Source organism: Pseudonaja textilis, chromosome 3 (genome assembly GCF_049901715.1).
Source record: "Pseudonaja textilis isolate UNSWEBS1 chromosome 3, rPseTex1.2, whole genome shotgun sequence".
Taxonomy (NCBI): domain Eukaryota; kingdom Metazoa; phylum Chordata; class Lepidosauria; order Squamata; family Elapidae; genus Pseudonaja; species Pseudonaja textilis.
Window position 1 is genome coordinate 97,471,176 of NC_141992.1, and position 27,261 is coordinate 97,498,436.

General features: G+C 40.6%; 1 protein-coding gene across 1 annotated transcript; it reads right to left on the bottom strand.

Moving 5' to 3' along the window:
• Window positions 1-12,646: 12,646 nt before the first annotated feature.
• Window positions 12,647-15,818, bottom strand: IER5 (immediate early response 5). The gene has a single exon (XM_026703291.2). It carries the CDS (start codon window positions 14,115-14,117, stop codon window positions 13,290-13,292), a length of 828 nt encoding a protein of 275 aa, XP_026559076.2. The 5' UTR covers window positions 14,118-15,818; the 3' UTR covers window positions 12,647-13,289.
• Window positions 15,819-27,261: the final 11,443 nt, after the last annotated feature.

Here is a 27,261-nt window from a genome sequence, read left to right on the forward strand (position 1 = left end):
GATTTGCAAAGAGTTCACACATTTATCAAAATATCAACTTATGTACTGTAATGCATTTCCACCTGTCAACACTTACCCTATAATCCCCTTTTAAAAAACACTCTGTGGAAGGCAAAGATTATTATCCACATATTGCAAGTGGAGAAAGGGGAAATTGAGGACCAAAAGAATAACACCTGCACCTTCAGGTGTGTTGGGATTTCAGTTCCCAGAATTCCCAGTCATGATGGCTAGGCATTCTGGAAGTCTAACATCTAAAGGGCACCGAGTTGAAAAAGTGTTAAAGTACCTGAGAGGCCTATGAAACAAGGCAGGTCTAGCTAACAATAAGTCATATTCTTAAACCTGGATGGGCACCAATGGTTTCAAAGGAAGTGTGATGACCCGGAGCGTGGCACAAAAGGCAACACAGTCAAATAAGCAAGAAGAGTCCCTTTATTATCTCCAACTTTGCCCCCAATGTCCAGGTTACCTTCGGCTGGAGAAAAAAACTCTTCCAAGAACAGCCTTTAAGTGGAGGAAATTCAGTCCGAAAACAAAGTACATACAAACTGTAACTAAAAATCCAAACAAACCACGCTGCAGTAATTAACTTGACAGGGCAGAAGGAATTGCAGACTTGAAAACACAGCAAAACAGATACATTTGGGAAGTTGCCAGGAACACAGATAAGCCTCAATGATACCAGATAATTCACGATTTGCTCCCAACAACTTGCTGTGCACAGTTTCCCTTTTTAAACACTGTGTTCCCAGGTGCAGCTAATGAAGGGAATCAGGGCCCTTTCCTCCCACATAAGCCACACAGCTCACGTTGCTCCCTTCTCCGTTCTTCCCTGTGTGCCCTAGGATGAAGAGGGGGTGGGCCTGGGTCTTCCTCTGAATTCCCCCTGCCTTGCTCTACCTTTCCCCTGCTCTGCCCAGCCGGACTTTGCCTTTCCCCAGTTTCTTCCACAACCAACAGAGCCACACTCCCTCATCCTGTCAGCTGTTCAGCCTCCCCATCCGAATCAGTTTCCGACAGGGGCATGACAGGAAGCTGGAATAGCCCAGTTTTTCACAAACCAATGAAACCACAACAAATTCATGCTAAATCCTTCCCTGAATTGTGGCTTCCCTCTCCCAAGTTCCCTGTTTTGATATTTAACTCTCAGAATAAGGCCAGTACTATTGCCACTTGGCTAGGAGAAAAGTGCTTGGGAATGAAGCTACCTATATAGACAAAAGAGACAGCATAGAGAGCCAGCTGGTGTAGTGGTTAAAACACCAGGCTAGAAACTGGGAGACCCTGAGTTCTAGTCTAGCCTTAGGCACAAAACCAGTTGGGCTAATCACTTTCTGTCTCTCAGCTGTAGGAAGGAGGAAATGGCAAACCACTTCTGAAATCTTGCTAAGAAAACTGCAAGGATTTGTCCAAACAATTACCTGGAGTCACGACTGATTTGAAGGTGACCCCACCACCTTCAAAGGGAGATAAACTTCGTGAGGGGCAAAAGCCTTTTCCCGTCCTCAGATATCCTCCTTTTTAATTTCTTACCTTCATATGCACAGTTCTGTAGGAAGTTAGCACCCACCCCTCTCCTAGAAAAATGAAATATCCTGGGAAATATTAAAAAGGCAGAATATTTCCCCTAAAAAGAGTAGAAACTCAGAAGCAGAAACTCACCTCAGAGAGGCAGAAACTCACCCCCCACACCTTTGCTAATGGGCCGTTAAGGCCTAGGCCAGAGTATTCTACATAATAAAGTCTTCTACCCATCTCACTACCTGGTCTGGGAAGATTGTATCAGCCAACACTCAGGTGAAGCCATGTGGTCCAGACAAAGCCTACAAAGTGAGCTAAGACCCCCACCCCTGGGACTCTGACAGTCAATGGGATATATTTCTTGCATAGGAACAGGAAACACTAAGGTGGACCCCAACAGAGGGTATATAAGGGTCTCTTAGCATCTTGGCCTACCCTCCTTTTCCTTCTTTCTTCATCCAGGGCATGTGATCCTGTCCACCATTAAACCATCTTTCCAAACAGCCTTCACGTTTCCAGTGTCTTTTTCCCCACTTGGAACTGAACCCAGAAGGATAATTCTTCCAACAGTTCCACACTTAACTGTTGAAGACTAGATTTAACTGTAAAGATCTGCTTAAGAGCCTTGTTATACTTGCAACTGTCTGATCCAAGAGGGGAGGCTACACATTTGCGTCAAGGGCTCTCTAGCCCACGCGACATCTCATCACCCATATTCCTTTGCTGAGAGCAGTTTTATTGCAGTTGCAATGAAAGCTCCATTGTTCTTCCAATCCTAGCAGTCTTTCCTTTGCATTAGACATGTCTGAACCTATCCTTAGGCTCAAGATTAATCCCCTCCAAAAACAAAGATGACAGCTGAGGTCAGACAATGTTGGCAGAAAGCGCAAGAAGAAGAAGAAATCCCCAGGAAGCTTTACATGTTCCCCAAGCAAGAATGATAGCTGCAAAGAGCAGATGGCTGGGTGGGTTTTTTTATGGCTGTGTTAATAACTGTTGGCAAGAGAACCAAAACCTCACTCGGCCCCAGTACACATGTGAAGGCAGGGAATACACAATGCTAGTGTGTGCCAAAATGCAGTATCTTTGCTTTTGAACAAAAAAAGGGAGGGAGGGAGGGAGGGGACTACAGAGCTATTGTTTGCTTGGCATCTGAGGTCACTTTGAAAGTTGGAAAGCAACTTGCCAGGAGTACCCCTGGGTAGCATCACTTGAGGATTAAAATCCTCACTGTTGGCAACAACAAACAGGTCACTATGTAGATGGATGCTACTGTGTTTTAGAATTGTTTGCTTGACAAAGATAAAAATTGGGGACAGGGACTAAAATGTTTCTCTCCCACAGATATAAGCAGTGTAACCTGGAATACTGCAAGAATACAATTTCTCATTATTTATTGTATCTGAAGAGCTCATTTTTATTGCGCAACAGAAAACAAGGCAAGTTTCTGGAGTGTTCAGGTGTGGGTGGGTGTTTCAACTATTTTAATAGGAATTCAATTATATTCTGAACATACTCAAAACCATAAAAATGGTGGTAGACTTTAGGAGAAACCCTCCCATACTACCACCTCTTACAATACTAGACAACACAGTATCAACAGTAGAGACCTTAAAATTTCTAGGTTCTGTCAAATCTCAAGGCCTAAAATGGACACCTAACTTCAAAAACATCATCAAAAAGGCACAACAAAGAATGTTCTTTCTGCGCCAACTTAGAAAGCTCAAATTGCCCAAGGAACTACTGATACAGTCCTACAGAGGAATTTCTGAGTATGTCATCTGCACCTCTATCACTGTCTGGTTTGGTTCTGCCACCCAACAAAACAGACAGACTTCAGAGGATACTTAGGACTGCAGAAAAAACAATTACTACCAACATGCCTTCCATTGAGGACCTGTATACTTTACAGACCCCTCACATCCTAAACATAAACTGTTTCAATTCCTTCCCTAAAAACAACACTATAGAGCACTGTACACCAGAACTAGACACAAGGACAGTTTTTTCCTGAACACTATCACTCTGCTAAACAAGCAATTCCCTCAACACTATCAAACTATTTACTAAGTCTGCATTACTATTACTATTAATCCTCCCATCCTTCCTTTCACCCATTTCCTCCCATTTATGATTGTATGACTGTAACCTTGTTGCTTGTATCCTTACAATATCTATTGACTATTTCCTAGTATGATTTGATTGCTTATTTGTACCCTATGACTATCATTGTTGTACCTTATGATTCTTGATGAACGTACCTTTTCTTTTTATGTACACTAAGAGCATATGCACCAAGACAAATTCCTTGTGTCTAATCACATTTGGCCAATAAAGAATAAAGAAAGAAAGAAAAGAATTCAATTGATCCTGCTATGTGACTGTTCCTACCTATTCTTTATCAATTAATGGGATTTTTGCTTGTATGCATTATGTTTCTAAGGTGGAACTACCAGTACATACTGAAGGATTGTGCTGCTGAAACGGGGTGAAAAAAAATGGCAATTTGGATGCTTCCATTTAAGGCTTTCAATAAGTACATCACCTAGTTTATCTCGAAAAAAAACTCAGCTCCAATGACATCAGTCATTAGCTATCCATACCTCTCTGCTTCTTAGGAGCCAGCCAAGAAAATGTAATTCCTGACCACAAAAGTTTGTCCACCTCTCAATTTAGTATTTTTGTGTGAATCATCCATGGCTAATTCAAACAACTGTTTAAAAAGCAAATATTTAACATAATTCCTTATCAAAACTCCTCCTCTGAACTAGTTTTTCCCAAGCATGTTTCTTATTTAGAACAGGATTTAGATCATGAAAATAGTCTACCACTATTTATTTCATTATCAGCTGCTTTATTTGACACAATACACTCCTGGAATAAAAGACAGTCTACTTGACAAAAAATCCCGATAACTCAACTTTTGGGTTGAGCAAGTCACAACCATTGCAGGCATCTACAAGGAGAATCCCAGAGCCAATAGCTTTATTACAGCTTACAGATGCCTCCCATGCATTTTCATCAAAGGGAAATTTGGCTCCCCTTTAGACCTCCTCCCTTTTCCATTTCTGATTCCAGCTGTTTCCAGGCTAAAATCTGGCACACAATGTCCAATGAAAGGAGGAATCTTGCTTTGAGATTTCAAATGTGCAATGCTCCATATACTAAACAAAAAAAAAAATACCACCACCACCACCCCCAACATTGTTGAGCAATTTTTGAGAAGTTTACTCCATCTGGTTCATATAGAACTGGAACTGACATAGGAACTATGGCAAAATCCAGATTGTTTGTTTAGCGAAATCAGAGTCAATCTCATTCTGTTCTCAAGCAGCATCCTGGAAAAATAAGCACTTCCTTCCATTCTCTGTGCTTTCCTCTGCTCTACTCCATTCTACCTGACTCCTTCTCTCCCTGTTTCATAGTTCTTAAGCACGTGATCTTATTTTGCTTCCATCTGAGCCTCTTTACAGTTCAATTCTAGATTTCAATTCAGAATAAGTCCTACTGAGTTTAACAAGTATCACTCCCTCCCAAAGAAATCAGTAGAGGATTTCATCTTTACTTGCCATATTTAGTAAATTGCCTTTTTGCAAATGAACAGCAGCTGCTTAAACAGAGGGGAAGATGGAAACATTTTGACCTGCTCAGATTTCTGTTTCTTATTACGTTGCTTTGCAGCAGCAGATGGGTTATAAACTGTGAGAATAGGAGTGAGACTACCAATCAGAAGCAAGGCGCCATTTTCTTACTATCCTCAATCAGGACCCCATTACTCCTTCCTGGATTGGTTCACGGACTGGCCCTGTTTGTCTGACAGGAGCTTAATCCAGCATCCAAGTTCAAAAAAAGAAAAGGCTCCCACATCCTGAATTGTAGAAAAGGGAGAAATTCAGTTTATAGAATGTGGAAGATACTCCCTAATATTCCGAAAGCACAGGGGTCAAGAAAAATCTTCCATGAGTACACTTAAGTTGTATACTCAAAGTACAAACATGTTTCTTAAAAATGGCAGATTAGTTCTATCACAATGATGAGCCAGGGAATGTGTTAAATCCCAAAGTGCTCTGAATCTATCTGATCTCTGACAGAACTCAAACATATGTCCCATTGATAACAATGCAAAATAATTGCCACAAATTAGCATTCCTCAGGCAGGGAAGCAAACAGTATTAAGTTAATGAGTCAACACAATGATGGATATCTCTATAGATGTAGTATGTAGAGGTCTAGTACTTTTGGAAATCCCAGTGTGCTTTTAGCTAATTGGTTAGCTAAAATTCCCTAACCCTAATTTTTTTTTGTATAAAATTGCCCTCAAGGTGACTAATAATAGTAACATACAAAATAAAAGAAAAATTAAGAAGACAATATCAAAAACTGTAGAATAAATATAACATTTGCAGCACGTTTATCACAGCTACCATAAATTACTTAATGAAATCAAGGACCCTTACTGCTAATAGAATTCATCAGTTACAGGCTCCCCTTGGTAGGCAGTTCCAAGTCCTGGGAAGTTACAGATGTAAAGAGTCTTTTCTAAAAGTCTTAAAATCTGGCTTGTACAGAATATAGTATGATCTCAGGCTGAATAAAGTTAAGCATTCAGGTCAAGGCTAATCATGGGGTTGAAACCAAATCCAGAATCAAAAACATTTCTATTTTATGTGAATTAAGCTTCAGTTTGCTGTTATTCTACAAAAGGCGCAAATTCATTTAAAACTTAAATTCTTCACATGTATCTGGAAAGAAGAAACAGCGTGTTCCTGACATTTTGGGAATACTATAAACACAGGCATTAACTGAACAATTTCAGAAGGTGAATGGATTTGATGACCTTTATATATTTCAGTGTGTGATCGATATGGAAAATAATACTAATGGATTTCACATTGTGGGATTAAAACCCTACCTTCCCTTTTTCTCTACCCAGAAAATGTTTTGCTTTGGGGAACAAAAGGGATGCTAAAGAGCAAAGGGACAATATGCTAGCATTCCAACTTGATGTCCTTCAAATGTATTAGCCCACAAAACAGACAGCCTTGGACTTTCATTCTTTGGAGGCATTTAAACAGACTGCTGGCTGGCAGTCTGTTGGGGTTTTGTATTCCTCCAAGGCCCCTTCTACCATTTACATTTTATGATTCTAGGAATATCTGTTATCCTTAACCAGCACTGTGCCTGGATGATATCAGGCTGGGAAACTCCCTTTTTTTGGATGCCAAGTACAGCATACATTAACTCTAATGCAGGCGCATGTAGCACACTGTACATTTCTGGAGAAGGGTATTTCTTTCCTTCCACTGATACATACCATTACAAAGCTCTTGTATCAAGCTAGCTGAAATCCCAAAGAGAAGCAACTATACTGCAAAATAGAGCTACATCCCCAAAATTTTAATCTCTTCATTTAAAATGGCCAACTAACCAAACTTAATCCTGTCCAGACACTGACTCTCCATCTCACCAGTCATTCTGAAAGTGGCAGCAATGTTTAACCACGGTCAGATATGGCCACCTTAACCCATCCACAGCTTTACTGTCATTCTGATATCTTTAAAGTAGGCAGCCAGATATTTTTCAGTAAACTGCTGAAATATTGCATATTTCGGAATGCAGGCCCCTGACGTTTTTTTTTTTCCTCTCTTCAACAGTCTCACAAAATTTCAGGCTGCTGAGATAAGCCATAGAGATTTATATAGTTTGTATTTTTCCCAAGCTGGTCACTTAAGGTCATGTCTTTCCCAATAATTGTCCCTAAACACAGCTTAGTTACATTTTGTGTAATTCCTTGCTAATTTTCTAGCTTTGAGCTTTGGGGAAAATTGTGGGAGGACATGGGAATGTTTATCCAAAAAACTATCTAGAGCAGGGGTCTCAAACTCGTGGCCCGCGGGCCAATGGCGGCCCGCAGGACAATATCCTGTGGCCCCCACCGTGATATGAAAGTATATTAGTGCGGCCCGCAGGGGGAATGGACCTCTGAAGGAAGTCCCACCCGCCGTTCCTCATCGTGGCTTCTTCTCCACCCTGAACTTTAACAAGTCCAAGTACAGGTCCAGACTTACTGATGATCATCTTCAAGCCATACTGAGGGTCTCAAGTGCCTCCTCTCAAGCCAAATGTGGCTCAGATATGTGAGGAAGCGTTGTCAAGTCTCTGGCAGCAAGGAGTAAGCTGGAGAAGCCATGTTCTGAGGAACTGTTCATGATCTTCATTCAGTGTTCCATTCATGTGTTCAGGACAGTTCATGTATTGGAGAAATCATTAACTGTTGATGACATTTGAGGATATTTTTTTAACAACGTTTTTTGTGGAATCCCTTATGCGGCCCAGCCTCACCCAGACTCTGCCTCCAGCGGCCCCCAGGTAAATTGAGTTTGAGACCCCTGATCTAGATACATTGCTTCAGAACATGGAAGTTCTGCTTGTGTAAATTTGATATGGTGGAACCTTTTTCTTAAGGCAGGCTGTTGTTTCAAGAGGGAGGGAGGGAGGTTGAAGACCGCAAAAGCAAACAAAGAACCATTGGACCATTTGTGAAAAAAATCTACATTTCCTCTCCATGCCAGTTTTTCCATTTGAAAAATCAGAAAGCATTGCAGTGTCTCCCACAATAAGACTATAACATGGGGAGTCTTCCTTTGCTTCACACGTAAAAGAAAGATTCCTCAAAGTTACCAGGGCCCTTGATGACTACATGGACACATCCATGGATTTTTCTTGGTAACAGAAACAGCCAGTTTGATCTAGTGGTTAGGGCACCAAGCTAGAAAGCCAGAGATCATGAGTTTACACATCACCTTAGCCATGAAAGCCAGCTGGGTGACTTTGAGCCTCATTCTCAGCCCAACCCACTTCACAAGGTTATTATGGTCAAAATAGGAGGAAGATACATAGGATGTTTGCTACTTTGGGTTATTTGTAAAAAAATAAAGACGGGATATAAGTAAACAAACAAACAGCATGGGAACAATTTGCTTCTGTCATCTTTAGGGATATTTGCAGCTATTCATTTGAGTTTGCAAATAGGTGTCTTACTGGATTCCTGCAACTAACTAGAATCTGCCTGTTTAGCAGTCACCTGATCATAGGCCTGTGTATAATTACACATTTATTTTGTTCTTCCAAAGTATTTTTAATCTATTTCTACATTAGGCATACAGGTCTTTTGTAGTAAATAACTAAGGTCTAGTTCAAAGTTTTGAAACTTTTCAACTAGAAATGGTTGTCAATTTTCTGGACATCAAAGATGCTTGAGGTACTTCCAGACACAAAATCACCATAGCAGAGAAGCTGAAATGGAAGAAATCTCTCAGCCCAAGTTATTTCAGCCTTCAGACATAAAATTTTTAAAGAAATATAGGCAGGGGCCTTTTAATCTGAGGACATTTTCCTTAGCCTAATAGCACTCTTATTTCTCAAAAAAGTAGGCTTGCTGTAATTAACCTGGAAGGCAGTCATAATTTATTATTATCATTTTAATTTTACTCACTCTAAAGAGACTTTCTTTGTTCAGTTTCAGTTCTGTTGATTTGTTTACCTCTCATGTGGAAGTAGTTTCTCATTCATATTGTAATTAGATTCCTTTGCTGTTCTCCTTATACTTTATTTATAACAACCCAACTTCAATCTTAATACAAATCATACCTTTAAATCAGGGGTATTCAACCTTGGCAATGTTAAGACCTGTGGATTTCAACTCCCAGAATTCCTCAGCCAGCTGGGGAATCCTGGGAGTTGAAGTCCACAAGTCCTAAGGTTGCCAAGATTGGACACCCCTGCTTTAGATGAAGACTATGAGTCACAGCATTCCCACCCATAATAACCAGGGATATTTTGGTGGTAGTATCCAACGTAACTGGAAGACAGCAGGTTAGGAAATCCTTCTCTGCCATGCAAAAAGTATTTTATTCCACGGCTGAAGGAAAATGTTCAATTAAAAATAATCTCATCCAAGTACTTTCCAAGCATATTATATTACAGATCTTATCATCCATAACCAGCAGAATTCATGAACTTGAGAGTAACATCTAAGGTCATAGGCAGATGAAGATAAAACTGAAAGCAGTTGGGGGCGGGTTAAAGGTCAAATATTAGCATTATTAGTGCCATTTGGCTTTAATAATTTACATCCCCAGATTTCAAGCACATGCACATACAAATCAGAAAGTCAATTATAGCAAGAGCAGATAAACCTATTTTGGTGGAATGATATTTACTCTTAGTTAATTGGGTGGACCCTTTTATTTCCTCAGTATCCTTGATCATTTCCACAGAAGAAACTCCACCTTTCCCAGTTATGGTTAGCCTCTTTTTTTCCATATTCACAGTTGAATAAGAAACCTGGCTGAGAATTCTTACTATAGCAGCTTAGCCCACTTCTCATTGCTGTGATTAACTAATACTACAGATGGGAGTCTGCCTGAAGTTCTCAACATTTTTAACTAGTCAATAAGGCATTCTGGAGAAATCCAGCTAACCTCTCCTGCACCACTATTAAACAACACAACACAAAAGCAGAACGTTAGAAGCAAACCATTTTCTTTTCTCCTCCAAAAACAAGAATGGGACAAAGATGTCCTGAGATGTAAATTACCCACAAGTGTCCTTTCATTCAACCCTCCATTTCAAAGCTAGTAAAAGGGCAAATGGATACATTAAAACATCTTGCATTTACCTAATTACATATGTGTTTTTGGAAAGGAACCCTCCATAATATCAAGCTCTCGGTACAGCTTTCCTCACACAGGTGCTGCCCAGATGTTTTGGATTACAAACTCAACTCAATTCCCAGCCAATCTGTCTATTAGAATGGTGGAATAAGATTTCTGGACATGATCTGAGATCCCATGTGGTTTCCATGGTTTCCTTTAACCAAAGCAGCAATCATCCAACTTTTCTTTCTTTCCTGCTGTTAGGGAAGAGTGTAAGAAAGTCACTAGCTCAATTTGTAATAGAAAACATTTTGCTTCTATTAAATCAGTCCTCCTTTCCATTAAGATATTCCATCAATAGACTGCTAGAATGAAAAATATGCAATACCACTTTCTTTTCCTACCTAAAACCAAAGGTAGCAATTAAAGATAGTTTACTTTTAACTTTTTGTTCTATACAGATAGAAATTATTTTACAAACATGACATAAACAGCCAGCTACACACACTCAATATTCTAAGACTTGAAATTTCTTCTGTTCTTATGGTTGCCACTCATTTTTCAATCTAATTGCACCTTTAATGGTAGTCTGGCATATAAAGATGCAGAGAAGGGAAGGAAGCTTGGGAAGAAAAAAATGTGAAGCCAAAATGTTATTTTGCAATTAATGTGTCTAGCTTGAGGATAGGAGCTAAGAGGGGAAACCAAAATTATGTGGGGCTAACTTACCTTGACTGTCAGTAAAAAATTTTACTCTCTCAAATCTGAGCCATGGCACAGATTATATTGAAATCAATGAGTCTTGGGCCATGGCTAACTTAGAACCCAATTAATTAGTCTCTTCTGTCTGCACTTTTTCTTCATAATTTTTATTGAAAGTTTTAACAATAGAAAAAACAAATACAAACTAAATTCAGACAAATAGAGAATGAGTGCAAACAAAAAAAGTACCGTATTTAAAGAAGTGGCTTCCAATCTTCATCACAAGTATACATGAATTTGAAAACTCTTCATTCCCCCCATAAGAATACAGACAAATCACTCTTCTTGCCTTAATCCATCCCTTATTTCTATACAGATCCATAAATCACCAACTTTTCAGTCTGTCCCAGCAAAGTCAATAAATGGTTACTGTCCAGACTTTGACTCATCTCTCTAGTCCCTCAACTCAACTATAATGAAACATAAGTGCATTTACCAACTATTTCAGCAGTTGTTGAATTGGCAGTTGAATTGCAGTTGTTTTTTAGCTTATATATGAAGGGGTCCAGGAAACACGGCCAAGAATAACCCCACATCTGACATAACTTCTAAGAGTTGCCATGGCAATGAGACACTGTTAATTTAGGCCACCATTTCAGGTGGAGGTTCACATGAAAGGATATTTCTCTCAGATATATTTCTGCTCAAAAGAAAAATGCTAGGAATTCTAAGATTTCTGCTTTTATTCTTTGTAATAATTAAATAAAAATAAAATGTTCCTGAGGTAGTTACAAACTAGTCAGTTTGCCTTATTTTTTCTATAAAGCAAACCTACTCAAGACAAGCACTCATTTCAAGGTACATGGCACAGAGAAGTGTAAAACTATTCTAAGTTGTGAGAATTCACAATGAAATACCTGGATTTCCTTTGGAATTTATATCCCTGAGGAAGTCTAGGAAGTAATTTTACAAGTTTCAAATCCCTCAAGCAGAGATGAAAATTAGTACTATTCACCCTTTCAACTTCATTAGCCACATTTCGGATGATGCAGACAGCCTGTCCCGTGCCCGGTCAAATGAGCTGTCCTAAGTTTGGAAGTCTCAGACAGGCTTCCTCAGGTATCCTAAGTGGGAGAATACTTACACCTTTGAGTAAAGCTGTCCATGGTACCAACCTGACCTTCATCCATGTTATGCCGCAGATCAAGGAAGGGTAGCCATTCTCTTGATATAAGTGAGAAATTGGCGGTGATTAAAACAGCAATCCCATAAGGGACTTTTGAGAAGTTGATGGGGAATTCTAAGAGTTGAAGTCCATATATTTTCAGGCTGCCAAGATTGTGAAACAGTACTTTAGAGTACCAAACTCTTCGTGGACAGAGGTATCCAAAACAGCTTCTAATCAACCTCAGATATAATTCCATCACATGAGGTAATTACTTGCATGTAATGAAGGCTTACCAGCAAAGAAACTTATCACATTACAATCTGATGTAAGCAACTCAGGCTCAGTTGTGGCTCCTGAAACATAATTCACATATTAAGTTTCAAATTTGCAAAATGGGCAAGTCAAGGACTATCATTTTCCAATTCCCATTCTAAATTATCTTTTAGAAAAGTACTCCATCCCTTTTCTAGCTTGATGCTCTCATGATACGTGGGTCTATCATTAATCCAATCAGCACAGAAAAGTCTGTTCTACGCATCTGCTCCCAATCCTTGCCCAACTCCCCATCCCAGAAATGGCAGAAACACATGTGTAATGTAACAATGTCAAAATATTTTAATACGTGTCACACACGCTGTTACATTTCCATACAAAACACAACCAGAGAAAAGAGCTCACTCTACAAAACACCCATTAAGACCCACTTTTCCTTCAAGGGCCTTTGTATAACAAAGACCAGGAGCAATAGAAGTCCCGGAGAAACTCCCAACCATAGATTTGTTCACAGGTCTCAACACCACCCCTCATCAAGACAGCCCTTACAGCTCTCCCCTTGGGGTCCCAAATATCGTTTGAAGACTTGCAACTCACAGAACATGCTTGGCACGGTAGGATGACAAGTGGTCTATTCTAACCTTCCCAAAAGCTTGGAGATGGAGGGATAGAGAAAGAGGGAGAAAGGGAAGTTCTGGGCAGGTGGAAACAAGCTGAAATACTTTCATGCAGAGTGAGACACTGGGGCCAGCCAAGGGCGTCCAGACAAGAAATGGGAAGGGCAGCTGAGGGGGTTTGCTCTAATTGAGTCCCATCACCACGTCCCCGGCCTCCAGCCTCTCCTTAAGGAGAACAGAGCCTGGGACGACGAGTCCCCCATTCCTATCCGATTGGGGCTCCAGACGCCTGAATCCAAGCTGTCCCATATTGTGTCGCCGCGATCAGTTTGAGGAGGAAGGAGAAGTTCAGAAAGCCACAATCGCCGTACTCCAAGGGTTGAGGTTCCGCAGCACCGATTCATCGCAACAGATCTGCCCGGGCTCTGCATCAGCCCCTCCGGCCGCCGCCGCCGCCTCTTTCTCTTGCCGTCTTCCCCGCTGATTGCTGCCCTCCCTCTCGCCCCCGCAGGGCTTTTTGCTGAGTAGTCCCGAGAAACTGGAGCCGAAGATGCTGACGAGGTTGGCCACATTGCCCGTCTCCATCTCCTCCTCCTCCTCCTCTTCTTCTTCCTCCTCCTCCTCCCTGCAGACCTTTTTCAGAGGAGGGCTGCCCGGAGACGTTTCTGCCTCTGTCCCGCCATCGGGATGCACAGCAGCGGTCCGCTTTCTGGAACAGTAAAGGGCAGGAGGAGCCTCGGCCGGCCGTTTGCAAGCTTCGCTCACGAAAGAGCAGCAGCAGCAGCAGCGTGGCAACCGCGGGACTTCCCAGTCCGACGACGGGAGCTTCCGACACCACGGAGAAGTCCGGGGATCCGACGGCGGCATCATCGCCCGGGCCGGCGGCAGAAAGGCGCGAGGAGGAGGAGAGGAGAAGAAGGGCAGCGGCGGGCGCCCTCCTTCCTCCCCACCGTCCCGGAGGGGGTTCAGCGCAGCGGCTGCCGGCGAGGGAGCAGCAGCGAGAGGCGTCGCAAGGGAGCCATCGAGTTCACTCAGGCAGACTTGCCGGGCGCTGCGCAGGACGAGCGACACCAGAAGATTTTTGTGCAATTTCACGCCGCCGCGTTGCCCTCGCGCGCTGTACATCTTGCCGAGCGAGATGCTGACGATACGGTGAGCTTCCAGCTTGCACTCCATGCCGATTTTTCTGCCCGGGGGTGCGTGGCAGGCAACTTTCCCGCGGGAAATCGCCCGCCGGCGGACACCCACTTTTCAACGGACAGGCGAAGGAAGCCTTCCTTAAAAAACAAAAAACACCCCGTCGTGCTCGTGCATACACGCACGAAACTCGGGAGGTGTTTAAATTAGCTGGAGCAAATCACGGCGACATCGCGGCACAGAACCAAACCCGCCTGCGTTCCGCCGCCGAATGCAAGCCTGTTCGGGACGCGCGCTTTTTATAGCGCCCCTCTGCGTTCCGACCAATCAGAACCCCCGGACGTACCCGCCGCGCTTGAATCGTCTTTCCGCCAACCCCAAGCGAACCGCCGGCGCGCGCCTCCTTTTTGCGCGCGCCTATCCCCGACCCTCGGCCAATGAGGAAGGTTGTCAAAGGAGCGCTTGTTGTGGCTGCCTTTAAAAGAGCAACGCTCAAAACCCTCGTGGGTTCTTGAGGGGGCTTTCCGGTTCGCTTCCCTGAGGAATGGTGGCGAAGCCGGGGTTTATCTGGACACGAGGGTTGGGTTCCGACCTTTATTTTGGCGACAAAGCCCAAAATATGCGTAAATCCCGAGGCCGTCAGCCTTATAGTTCTCTAATTGAGATTTGAGGCATTGATTTGCACGTGTCTTTTTCAATTAGGCGTAAGCACGCTGACCGTGATCCAGAGTTTGTTTACCAATAAAGCGGCATGGACGGACAAGTTTAGGACAAAACTGTGATAATTGCAGAATGACTATTGAAGGGTTTGCTATGAAGCTGGCGGAATATTCCTTTATTTCAGATACGCAGCGCTGGTTACTTCTTTTTCTTGTTAGTCCAACCGTCAACGGCTTCCCTCGCCTCTCCCAAGTTTTCGCTCTAAAGCCGCCTTGTGAATATGGAAGTGGCAAGTTAACCCTTTACTCTCACTAACACAAGAATAAAAATGCCTTTCCACAGAAATTATTCAGAGGAGTAATACTGGTTTGGCATCATTCTAGGAAGGGCTTATTTAAAAAGATTTGAGCGGATTTTGTTACCTAGTTAGGGTAATGAAACCTGCAAGAAAACAAGCTCAGAGAGCACCAAGGAGCCCTCATTTGTAATAATTGGACAAGCAAAATATGAATAATACATACAGTTGGTTATATTTAACAATACATTCTCAATACATCTACTAAAGGGTCAAGAATATTTGGAAATCAATAGATTCCTGATTACTTCTTGCTTGGTTTCTTTTTGGATTGCCTCACTTAAGCTTGGGAGGTTCTAGAATGCTTGTCCCACTACTAGAAGCTTAGTAGCAGAGCACACTGGATGACCATTTTCTTCCTAATGCTATTCTAATTTCTATGGAGCCTCTAAAACAGATTTGGACCACTTTGTGATGATAATACAGATAGTCCTCGACTTACAACAGTTCAGTGACTGTTCAAAATTAGAACAGCACTGAAGAAAATGGCATGACCATTTTTCACACTTATGACCCATGCAGCATTCCCATAGTTACGTGAACAAAATTCAGATACTTCGCAACTGACACATGAGATGTCCTGGGATCATGTGATCATCACCTTTTGCAATCTTCTGACAAGCAAAGTCAATGGGGAAGCCAGATTCACCTGAAGCCATGTTACTAACTCTACAACTGCAGTGATTCACTTAACAACTGTGGCAATAAAGGTCGTAAGATGAGGAAAAACTCATTAACTGTCTCGCTTAGCAACAGAAATTTTGGGCTCAATTGTGGTCATAAGTCAAGGACTACCTGTACTGTGCCCAATCTTTTCCAGTACATTTAGGAAAAGTTGTGCACTCCTAGACTAGTTTCTGAATGCAGTTGCAAGGGGTGGGCCTGTAGGATGTTAGTTCCAAGGACCAAGAAATCAGAGCTTTAACTTGTATTTGACTGCAATCCTCTTTAAAAGAGAAGCGTGGAATTTGAAGATTATTGTCCCTAAAGAACCAAGTGCCATAGTGATAAAGAACATACTTTACTAGGTTCAGCTGAATCACTAAGACAAGAATAGCTTAACTCAAGGATCCTAGACAGTGATAACATCATGCCTCTATTATTGTGTATACTGTATGATGCTATCCTTATATTTGGTCTGCAAAGCAGTTAGTGCAAAATGCAGCATCAATATACTGAAGCAATATGATGAAACTGAATTTCATATCAATTTTTTATATTGTCCAGGGATGTACTTCATGATCAAATTATACACACATACTCAAACAACATTGATAAAGTTTTCCTGTTTCAGTAATAAAGCAAATAATTTGCCAATGACTTAATGGACTTTACACCCAAACTGCCTCACAAAAGCCAGATCTTAATCTGTTTTTAAAAAGTGGTCTTAAGCAGAATGGAGCTGTGTTCCATTGAAATCATACAACTATTTTTTTCTTATTAAATATTTCAATGCCATCTATAAAGTGCAGCCTAACTACTTGCTATCCAGATAATTCATTGCAAAAACCTATATGTATTTACCCAGAGGTTCAGTGGCAATTAAATCCAAATATGTGAACAGAGAATTACATTCTAAATGGATTTTAGTATTTGTCTTGCTGACCAATACCACATTTCCTCACACATCTTGGTTTTTTAGCCACAACATTGATTTATTTTTCTAGGCAGATTTTATTTCTGATTTGACAAATGTACATAAACAATAGTAGTGAAGCTGGACATAACTTGAAAATAAGAACATAACTGAACTTACTTCTGAGAAGAAATGTCACCTTAAGTTATTTATAAAAATAATACAGTTTCATTTTAAAGCTTTTATTTAAATCCCTTCAGTAACTCACGCTCAGAAGAAGAAGAATAAAAGGATACCAGGCCAGAAAGCAGGAGACTGTAAGTTCTGGTAATGAAAGCTGGCTGAGTGAATCCTGCCAGGGGTGGGATTCAACCAGCGTTTACTACCGTTCGGTGATTACATTATTATAAATCACATATATTGATTTTAGCAAATGTAGATATTCTGATTAGCAAAATAGTTAAGTCCAGTAGGTTGATTTGCATGTCTAGGTGAGTTTAGAACTGATTGGAAATTCATATTCAAAGACAAAAGTGGAGTGATATGCCACAGGGTTTGGTTGTGGGCCCAGTGTACATCAACATTTTTATCCATGACTTGGATGAAGAACTATAGGCAATGTTTATCAGATCAGCAGATGAAATGAAACTGTGAAGGATACCAAATATTCTACAAAACAAAAGCACCATTTAAAATAACATTGACAAAAGCACAATTTGAAATACCGGTAACATTGACAGATTTAGAGAATAAGCTAGAACTAACAGACAAATATAAACGTTCTTCATTCAGGTAAAGCAAATAAAAAGCTCAGATATAGCCTAACTGATAATAGTATATGACAAAATGAATGTTGGGACTGAAGTTGATCACAACCAGAATATAATTTAGCAATAATGAACCTGCCAAAAAGGACATGCAATTTCAAGCTGTATTGCTCTAACTAAAATAATTCAATCATGGGAAGTAATATTTCACTTAATTATGTAGTGGTCAGAGTGCATCACAGGTGTTGTGTCTGGTAAGGAGCTCCATATTCTAATAAAGGAGTCAGACAAATTTGAATAGGTGCAAAGAATGACAGTGAAGATGATTAGGGGATTAAAAATGTTTTGCAAGAAGACAGTGAGTTAAGTTGTTAACTTTAGCTTTGAGAAAAGACAGCTCTCACAAGACCTATGATAACTCTTTCAAAGTGCCTGAAAGAATCTGATACAGATGGTGGTCAACATCTGTTCTCTTTCATTCCATTGTGCAGGACTCAAAATAATGGTCTTTAAGTTATAGAAGATGGATATGCTGGTTGAATATTAGGAGCGCTTCTAATTAACAAGAACAGCTAAACAGTCAGTCCAATTACTGAAAAGACAGGTGAGTTCACTGGTTATATTCAAATAGAGAATAGAAAAACATCTGTCAGGGATACTTTAATTTGGATTCCAGTATGCACCAAGATTTAGACAAAAAGACCCAATTACTATGCTCTTCCAGCTTTGCTGTTCTTTTCTTCTCAATAAATATGCCTAAGACTGCATTACAATATAGGGGAGAAATGTTAGTAGTGGAATCCAAAAGTCAAAAACAAAGCAAAATCCAAGAAGTCTGTTGTGATATTATACAATATGCTAGTATATGCAAAGTTCACTAAATCCTATAGAAAGGCTTGGCTGCTTTAAGGAATTACATGCAGGTACTCCCGCAGTCCCCACATATGCAAGTTTCTGCTTCTTGTTCATCCTGTCATTGTAACAGTCAGCCTTTTTTTTTCTAAGACTAAGGGACAATAGGCAAAGAATGATGATGTATGCCAATGCAGCACCTTTCCGATGTGTTAGAACTGAAATTCCCTCTGGAAGGAACTATGCTAAATATCTGACAGACATTAAGTGCTCTGAACAGCCAGGGTTGGAGAAAGCAATAAAAAGAGAAGATAAATATTGCAGAAAACAGGCAGTGACATTACCCTTTTAAGAAGACAAATGTTTTTGTTCTAGATCCTCTCCCTTGTGACTTCATCCTCCTCCTTCCTCCTGCCCCCACCTTCTCAGACTGATGTAATTCTTTAGTAAATTTCAAACAGAGGCAGTCAGCCACATGGCTGCTTGTGAGGCCAACATTAGGTGGCTGCACTGCCTTCCTGCTTTCTTGTCGCTGCTGCATGAGAGAGACAACCTGCTTTGATTTCCAGGGTGTGCATGAAAGGGTTGTGGTTGCAGGCACACATGTGCCAGTGTTGCTCTTACACAGTGGCTATGAATGGTTGTTGGCTATTTTTGTCTCTGTAACATGATTGCTTATGATGGTTTACCACACCGAGACCCTCAGGGGAATGTTGGAGACGAGTAACCAGGCTGCTAATGTTTCTCTTCCTGATTGCTCTTTTTTAATTCTATGGGCTCTCTGGATTTCTGTATTTTCCCATAAAAATGACTCCCACTGCCCTTGCTCAGGTGGGGTCACAGAGGGACATGGGTAGGGGGACTGGCTGTAAGAAAAGATGTATGTGTGTGCTAATCTTGCTGGTCTGGAAAGATTTGAGAAACAATTCTCTCCAGCAGCTCATTTCAAAGACAGCTGCTTGGCAGAGGGAGGAAGACAAATCAAAGCTGACTTAAGAAGTGGCTTTTATATATTCATATATATTCAATTCCATTTGATTGTGGTGGGGGTGACTGCAGAACAGGTGATGATGGAGAAGGGAAAACCTTTTCACAGATAGGCTACATCAAATCTGCAGAGAGCTGTTCCCTGCTAGGAAGGGGAAACAGACAAGCCATGCAAAAAAAACAGGGAACAGGAAACAGCTTGTGAAAGTCATTTACAATTGTCAAAGGTGTGCCTGCTGCTGCATGATTTGCATGAATGATTTGTTGTTCTGAGTTTATATTTATCAGACACTGGGAAAGCTCTGAATGTAACTATTAGGGAGTGGATATGGCTTGGTAGGACTGTGCAGGATCATATCCTGGCTGCTCAATAGCTAATGTTCACGGATAAAGCCTGTGGACAAATGCAAATGGGTAGATGCACACTATAATTCAAAATGGGCAGTTCTAATCAGCAATCTGTTGAGTGCTTTATATACAAAGTGTCCACAATAGCATACCTACACTATTAGGACTAGGTTTAAATTCCCTCACTGATGAGGCCCAACAACACACTGCTCCATCTTACTTACAAATCAAACTTCCGGGTTTATGAAGGTCAAGTTTCTGAGTTGAGGTGGTTGCTTTGGCCATGTAGCTCTCTTGGCAACAAAACATAAATGATTTCACATATCTTCTGGGATATCTAGGCAGGGGGTTGGACTAGAACAGGGGTCACCAATCGGTGGGCCGGGGACCACTGGTGGTCTATGAGAAAATGTTGGTGGTCTGCAGAGAAATGTCACCCCCAAAGCAATTAATCCAGGCTGCACGGGAACACAAGGCTGCACCGCCCACATGGCCTGCGGGAACACAAGGCTTTCATCGCTTGCATTGCGAACAACACGTGGTAGTGAGGGGAGGGGGGGAAGGGCGGGGGGGGGACACTTGCCCCACCGGTCTCACCTGGCCACCGGGCTGCTGCTTTCTGTTTCTTTCTTCTTTGGCTTTTGGCTGCACGCAAGGAAAGCAGCAAAAGTCTTTCTTTCTCTCCCCCAAACTCCACCAGAAATGAGTCTTTGGGACCCTGCTAGGCATCCTGCTCCAAGAGGCTGTGCCGGCGTGACAATCTCACAAAGACTCATTTCTGGCAGAGTTTGGGGGAGAGAAAGAAAGACTTCTGCTGCTTTCCTTGCATGCAGCCAAAACTCTCTCTCTCTCTCCCTCCCCTTGAGAACAGAGCTGGAGACAGTATCCTGCAATCCCAAATAAAGAACGATAGATCGGTAGGAAAATGGGATGGGGAATTTTCCTGCAGACTTTTTTTTTTAATTTTCTCAGGGTCTCGGGTCCGCAGGATTTAAAATGATGAGTTTGGTGGTCCCTGAGGTCCAAAAGGTTGGTGAACCCTGAAGATCTCGAAGAATCTGTTTTTCTATTCTATTTTATTATCTCTTTCCAATTTCTCTGTCTAGCTCATAATGTTGGTATTTCTTAGTATTTCTCTCTCTTTCACAGGTCCTTTTACCTATATTCAATTTAGTGGGCTCAAGGTTGGCCATGTCCTGGGCAACCTGCTCTCTCATACTTTTCAGATTAGACCCTAATCCATCTTGATCAATCAAAGTTGGCTAAGTGCTGCCATGAAGATAAAAAAGGGTGATTATAAGAGTCTTATAAGAACAATTTTTAAGTAACCCTCCCAATGAGAGTGAGGGTAGAGAAGAGGACTATCACTGGCCAAAATAGATTAGAATCCTAGGGTCTTGCATGGAACTTCCTTAATCTTGCATGGAGGGCTGTTTCCTTAATCTAAATTGGCCCCTCCCAAATATTTCTTCCTTTGCAGACATACATGCATATATCTGTCATCGGAAAGTCCCAGTTACTTATTCATTTCTACTTAAATGGAGTCAAGTAAATGTTTTGCAATATCAACAATGCTCTGCCTACAGTTTAAAAAGCAGCTTTGGGATGGATAAAATGCAGCTCCATTGTATCCAGTCTTTTTGAATGTGGTTGAATGATTTTCGGTGGGCCCACGGGTATTTTGGGATGCAGATGTCCTCATTCTCATTTGTCTGAATTTTAAACCTTTGTGTTGTGGCTACCAATGCCACACATCTAGGAAAAGCTTGTTTGCAGACAGGACAAAGCCCTAGCACATCAAAGACAGTTGGCTGGACTTATGAATGCGCAGTATGATTTGGGATGGTCCAATATTAATTATGAGACATCTCAGATACAGCACTTCATCTATACAGAAAACAAAGTAATATGATCTTCCACAAGATACAGTGTGAAACTCATTGTTAATGTAAGTTGCTTTTCAAAATGGATTAGTTTGGATTTGCCATAGTTATTTTGCATGGATGAATGTCAGATTTCCATGTATTCTTAAATCCATTTCACCTTGTTTCCACCTCGATCTTCAAAGTTTCATTTTTAAAAAAGATACTCAAAGAAGTCTGCATTAAAATACAAAACATAGGACATATTTTATACTAAAACCAATGTTTTTTATGATGGTGATCCTTAAACATGGATTTTTGTATTCCATTTTGCATTCTCTTCCATATATCAGCCAAAGAAACACAAATCAGATCAATCTACTTAACAATGAGTCCTAAATGAATTATTGAAATTTTGCGCTCATAATAGCAACATGGAACATGGAAAGAACAGTATTCTTTCACTGTTTACTAAAGCTGGGAGCAACATCGATTCTTGCTTTTTTGCATTTTTCAGAGGCCTCTTCTTGGCTGCTGTTGATGACAGAATATTATACTAGAGCACCTAACAGTTGAGCACAATGAAAATTTTATATCTGCAGGGGTTCACTCTTGCACTAAGGCATCATGTTCTATCAGGACTAGCGCTACAACTGAAATATTGTATCTAAGGGGTGTCAGTGATGTATTGATGCCCACAAGGCCCAGAACAAAATCTTCTTATCAATCTTCCCTCAAGGCTTGCATCACAGGTTTTATGGTTATTTGGTCAGTGGTTTTGAAGTTTCAATTTATTGATGTTGCTGCAAAAATAGATCCCCCATTTCTCCCTATAAAAGCCACTAGAATCAACCAGAAATTAAACATGTCTTAAAAGCAGCATGAACTGCATAACACCACAGTGTTAGTAGTCTAGATCTATTGAATTTCAATTCCTGTAATTGCTGTCCTACAGACTTGTGGTTATTAAAAAATGAACCATGATTTATTGTATTTGTTGTTGATATGTTGAGCTAATGTGGATCAAGTCGAAATTTTGAGCATTTGGAATCTTAACAAAAGTCTCAGGGGAGCTATCAACAAATGGTTCTCTTAGGAGCTGATTTCACAAATTCACTGTTGCAAACCCCAAAGCCTGCATTCACTTCTCTGAGCCCATGGTTCTTTTTCCTCTTACATGCAAAGCACACAAGACTTGTTCAAAAAGATTGCTGGTAGTTAAAATCCTTGTCAATCTGAGGAACTTTGGTCTACCTAAAAAAATAATAATGAATCCCTAGTTTCCACGGCTAGGTAGGAAGCGTTTAGAAGCACCTGACCTAATCCTGATTTATTAACTTCCTTATTCTGCAACTGGCATAGTGACTCTGATGCTGCCCTAGTGTTATTAATATTAATTTTTCTCCATTTTGTCTCTGATAGTAATAAACTCTGGGTTTGTAAATAGAAGGGCAGAATCAGCATGAAAGGCACCCATCAGCAAAGTAGTATGATAAATATGGGCAAGGTGAAATCTTTATCCCTATGCTGGGACAATTCTCTTTTTCCAGAAAGGCAAAGAAAATATTTGCTGCCTGAAGCAACCTTGCAAAGAGAAGAGTCTGCCCCAGGGCTCAATGCAAAAAAATCTATGCCCAACCAGTTTTATTCAGCTGATAGAAGCTATTGCTTTGCAGGTCAAAAGCCTTCTAACAAGCATCTTTGGTTGATCAAGTCTGATTGCATGAGCTTGTGTGGTCTCCCATGGTGTTTGTACATCTGTGAGAAGATGAAAGAATTATCTCTGGCAATATGTCAACAACCAAGATCCTTCCTACCAAGTCCTTTCTGTAATGGAAAAAAAAAAGTTTTAGAACCAGATCAGAGCAGCGAACCCCATGCTCTTCTTGAACTGCTGCTGGGTTTTGTTGTCACTCTCTCTCTCTCTCTCTCATGAATGAGAAGAATCCTATCGCTCTGCAGTTTTACAGTCTTGTCATCCCTTGAAAATGTATTGCAGTAATAAGCAGAAGCCCAAACAGAAGAGACGGTTTTTGGAAGATAAAGAGAGGAAGGAGGCAAATAGTCCCACTCTCTTTCAACTTCACTTGGGAGGAAAAAGCCTTAGTAACAGATTTTCTACTGCTAATAACTTACTCCTGGGTGATAATGGAATACCTGAGGGAAAGGACAGTGGGGCCCAAGCCTTGGGAATTCCGCTTCAATTCACACCAAAAGCAAATAGGTCAGGCAAAAATGTAACAAAAGAAGCTAACAGAATAGACAGTGCCCTGTAAAACGGAGGAAGGTCCAGCAAATTTTTGACCATTTTTGCTTTTGTTTTTTTAAAAAAAGGCACAAAGAGACCATTTTTGTTTTATGTCTCAAAATGCAATGACAGTGTAGCCTCCTAGTAAAACTAGGAACCTCATTCAAAAATCCAAGCTGCTTAATGGGGGGGTGGCGACAGAACAGAGAAGAAAGTGAGAGAGGGGATCTTGGGAACTTCTCCTTGGTATTAACAAGAAACTGGGGCAGCCTTGGTGCTGCATGGTGGAACTGCTCCCTGTTGCAAGTTTAATGAATGAACAGTGCCTCTGATATCAAGAGACAGTATATCTGTGCATTGGTAAAAGATGGACATACAATCCAGGTTGTATACTGACCTCCTTGATGAATGAAAGTAACAACATCTAGCAAGATACGTCCCACTGTGTAACAGTTTGGTCCTCAGTTTTTATTGATAAGAGAGATTGTAATATTAATTTTAACAGACTAGATGTATTTTGTCAGTGGAAAAGAGATACGAAGCCTGAGGCAGATTGCATTGTGCCACTGGGTTGGAGTGGATTCAGTATGGAGATACAATCAGATAAGGCAGATTTTTATAATTTTATAGGGAGAGCAGTCGATCTTCCTTTTTCTTGAAGTGCATTTTATTTAGAGAGCAAGTCTGGTATACTGGTAAAGGCACCAGGCTAGAAATCAGGAGACACTGAGTTCTACTCCAATCAACTACAAAATCAGCTAAAAGACCTTGGGCCGGTCACTCTTTCTCAGCCCTGGGAAGAAGGCAATGGTAAGCCACTTCTGAAATGTTGCCAAGAAAACTGCAGGAATGAGCCATCAACAGAAGCTGAAAACAGACTCAAAAGTGTGTGTGTGGACACACACACACACACACACACACACGGAATTAGGATGGCTTACCATGAAGAGTGAACTGTAGTATCTTGATGGTATGAACTAGCTCAAGAGGCATTATTGATAAGATGAATGTAGGAAATGGTTGTCTGATTCTGAATTGGCTCCACCCTTGGCTCCAAAAAGCAATAGAGATGGTTCAGCTTGGAGGTTTCCTGGTCTTCATTTTTGTCTCAATGTCCAAGTAGCATTGGAGTGCATTTGGCTAGCTGTAATTTGCCTGCTACCTCTCTAGGGTAAGATTGAACAGGCTAAAAAAAAATCCATGTTCTGGTTCATTCAATTGCTGCAGTTGCTGCAATGTGCTCTGTATTTGTTCCTAAATAAAAGGAATTACCTTAGCCTTACTTTAAATAGCTCTTTGGATAGTTTACCTACTTGGACCTTTTAAACCACAGATAATACCACATAAATGTTGGTGTTAATATGATACTAATATGTCCTTTAGCAGTTCTTTGACCTGGCACCCTCCACCTATTTTCACTATTCTCAGTATAGTTATGCTGGTTGATGATGATTAGCATAATGGTCAACCATCTCTGGAGGGTGCCAGATTGGAGAAAGTTTGTGTATATAGACCTAGAGACTGCGCTTGTATCTTCTAACTGTTGCTCACACCAGTTTATACCAGAATCTCTCCAGGATGAGGTTCTGGAATAGCTGAGGAATTTTTGAAGAACAGATAATCTCCCAGCAACTGTGTTGCAGTTCATAAGTAAAGATTACACAGATTGTACTATTAATCTTCAAATAGTGAATTGAGAAGAGCCGTAACCAGCACATATTAGGGACATCCCTGTGGGGGCTTCCTAAAATTAAAATGGCAGTCACAGTTGTGTGAGTGAAGCCCTATCCTAGTAATGTATTGCATGAAGGGGCAAGACATAAATTATATGGACACCATCCTGACTTTTGGAATCCAGCCTCCTAATGTTTCAATCCAAATCCTAACACTATCCAGTGCACCACACCAGATGAACAAAAAACTTTTTTTTTTTTGTATCTGAGGCCCAGCAAGTATTATTAAATTTGTCTCCCAAGAGACTGAAATATTTGTATAGATGCATTTGGACATATTTTTCATCTGTTTAACACTTGCACATTTCACAATCTGAATTTGCTCGTAGACTTATGCTTTTATCTGCAGAGTAATATGCAACTATTCAGCAGGCTGTCCTCTTTGCTTAGCCTACAGCAAGGAAAATGTCGTTTATAATAGCCAGGTTCACATGTTGTGCCAGGTTTAATATAGCTTAGTTGGGCTTATTATAATGTTGAACCAGACCACTATATTTCTAAACCATAATTTATAACTTCATATGTTAAGCGAATCCATCCAATTTAGCAAACCTTTGCTAAACAAACCACAGCTTAGTGAAACAAACATGTAGAAACAATGTATGATCAAAATAGGAAATTCTTCGTTAATATTAGAACAAAATTTGAAGCCAGAATAGCTGCTGAGGAAGTAAAATATAAATGGGGAGAAGCATTCTGTTGCAATGATAAAAGGCTTTTTAAAATGCAGGGACAGGAAAATATTCACAAATAAAATTATAATTATTAGATGAAATCAAAAGGAGGGAGGGATTGCTCATTTTGTTATTTTGATCTCTGTATATTTTCTTAGTTCTCATTTAATGGTCCACAAATGCAGCTAAGTATGAGAAACACCTATCCTTTTTCTCAGAAGCATCATCCTTAGTGGGTAAATATCCAATACATATATCCTCTGGTTGGATGAGAGGTGATAATGACACAGCTCTTTAAAAAACAGCAGTTGGGGATGATATATTGGCTAAGTTTGCATAATATTCTAAGTCAAAATATGTTGGAGTGTATCATGTGAGCTTGGCCATTGCAGTTTGTAAAGTGAAGTTTATTGTTTAATAGTATGAATCAGCTGGTTGTGATTTATTCAATAAACCATACTTACATATACCATGGCTTTATCTATCAGAAAAGAGAGACATTATAGTACAAAGGATAAAACTTGCAAGAAACCCCCCCCACAAAAAAAAAAGATTATTAAAATGCCTATAAAGATACCATATCTGAGCAACAAAAATGAAAAGAGACACTTTTAAGTCCCTGCTGTCAACTAGTATTTCAGAATTTTGCAAGTACAGTATGGTAGCCTTATGGTAGGGCTTGCCAATTAACTTTCCGTTTTGCGATACAGTTTTGTATTTGGCTAGGACACAGGAAACCCAGATTCAAACTCACATGTAGTCATGGAAACTCACTAGGTGATTCTTAGTCCATACAAGGATGTTGTCCTTCTGACCATAAAACTGGAATAAATGTTTTATTAAATTATAAGAGAAATAGTACTTGCGTGCATTCCCACAACAACTGGAACATCACTTGAACACCATCAGTCAACTGCAGAAGGCGGCTTTCCTTGAAACAGCTTCCATCCTGCAACAATATCTGTAACACTGTCAAACATCCAGATCTGCCTATCCCAGGTCCTTGGTAAGGACTCAATAGGTAGACAAAAATGCCAAACCCAGTCTAAACATCTGGCTGACGATGATGATGATGATGAAGTATCATCATCTGTTTTATTCATTAAACATGAAACTCAGTC

Bases quoted from the DNA above. Each gene is read 5' to 3' on its own strand.
- IER5 (XM_026703291.2), bottom strand. From the start codon at position 14,117: ATGGAGTGCAAGCTGGAAGCTCACCGTATCGTCAGCATCTCGCTCGGC.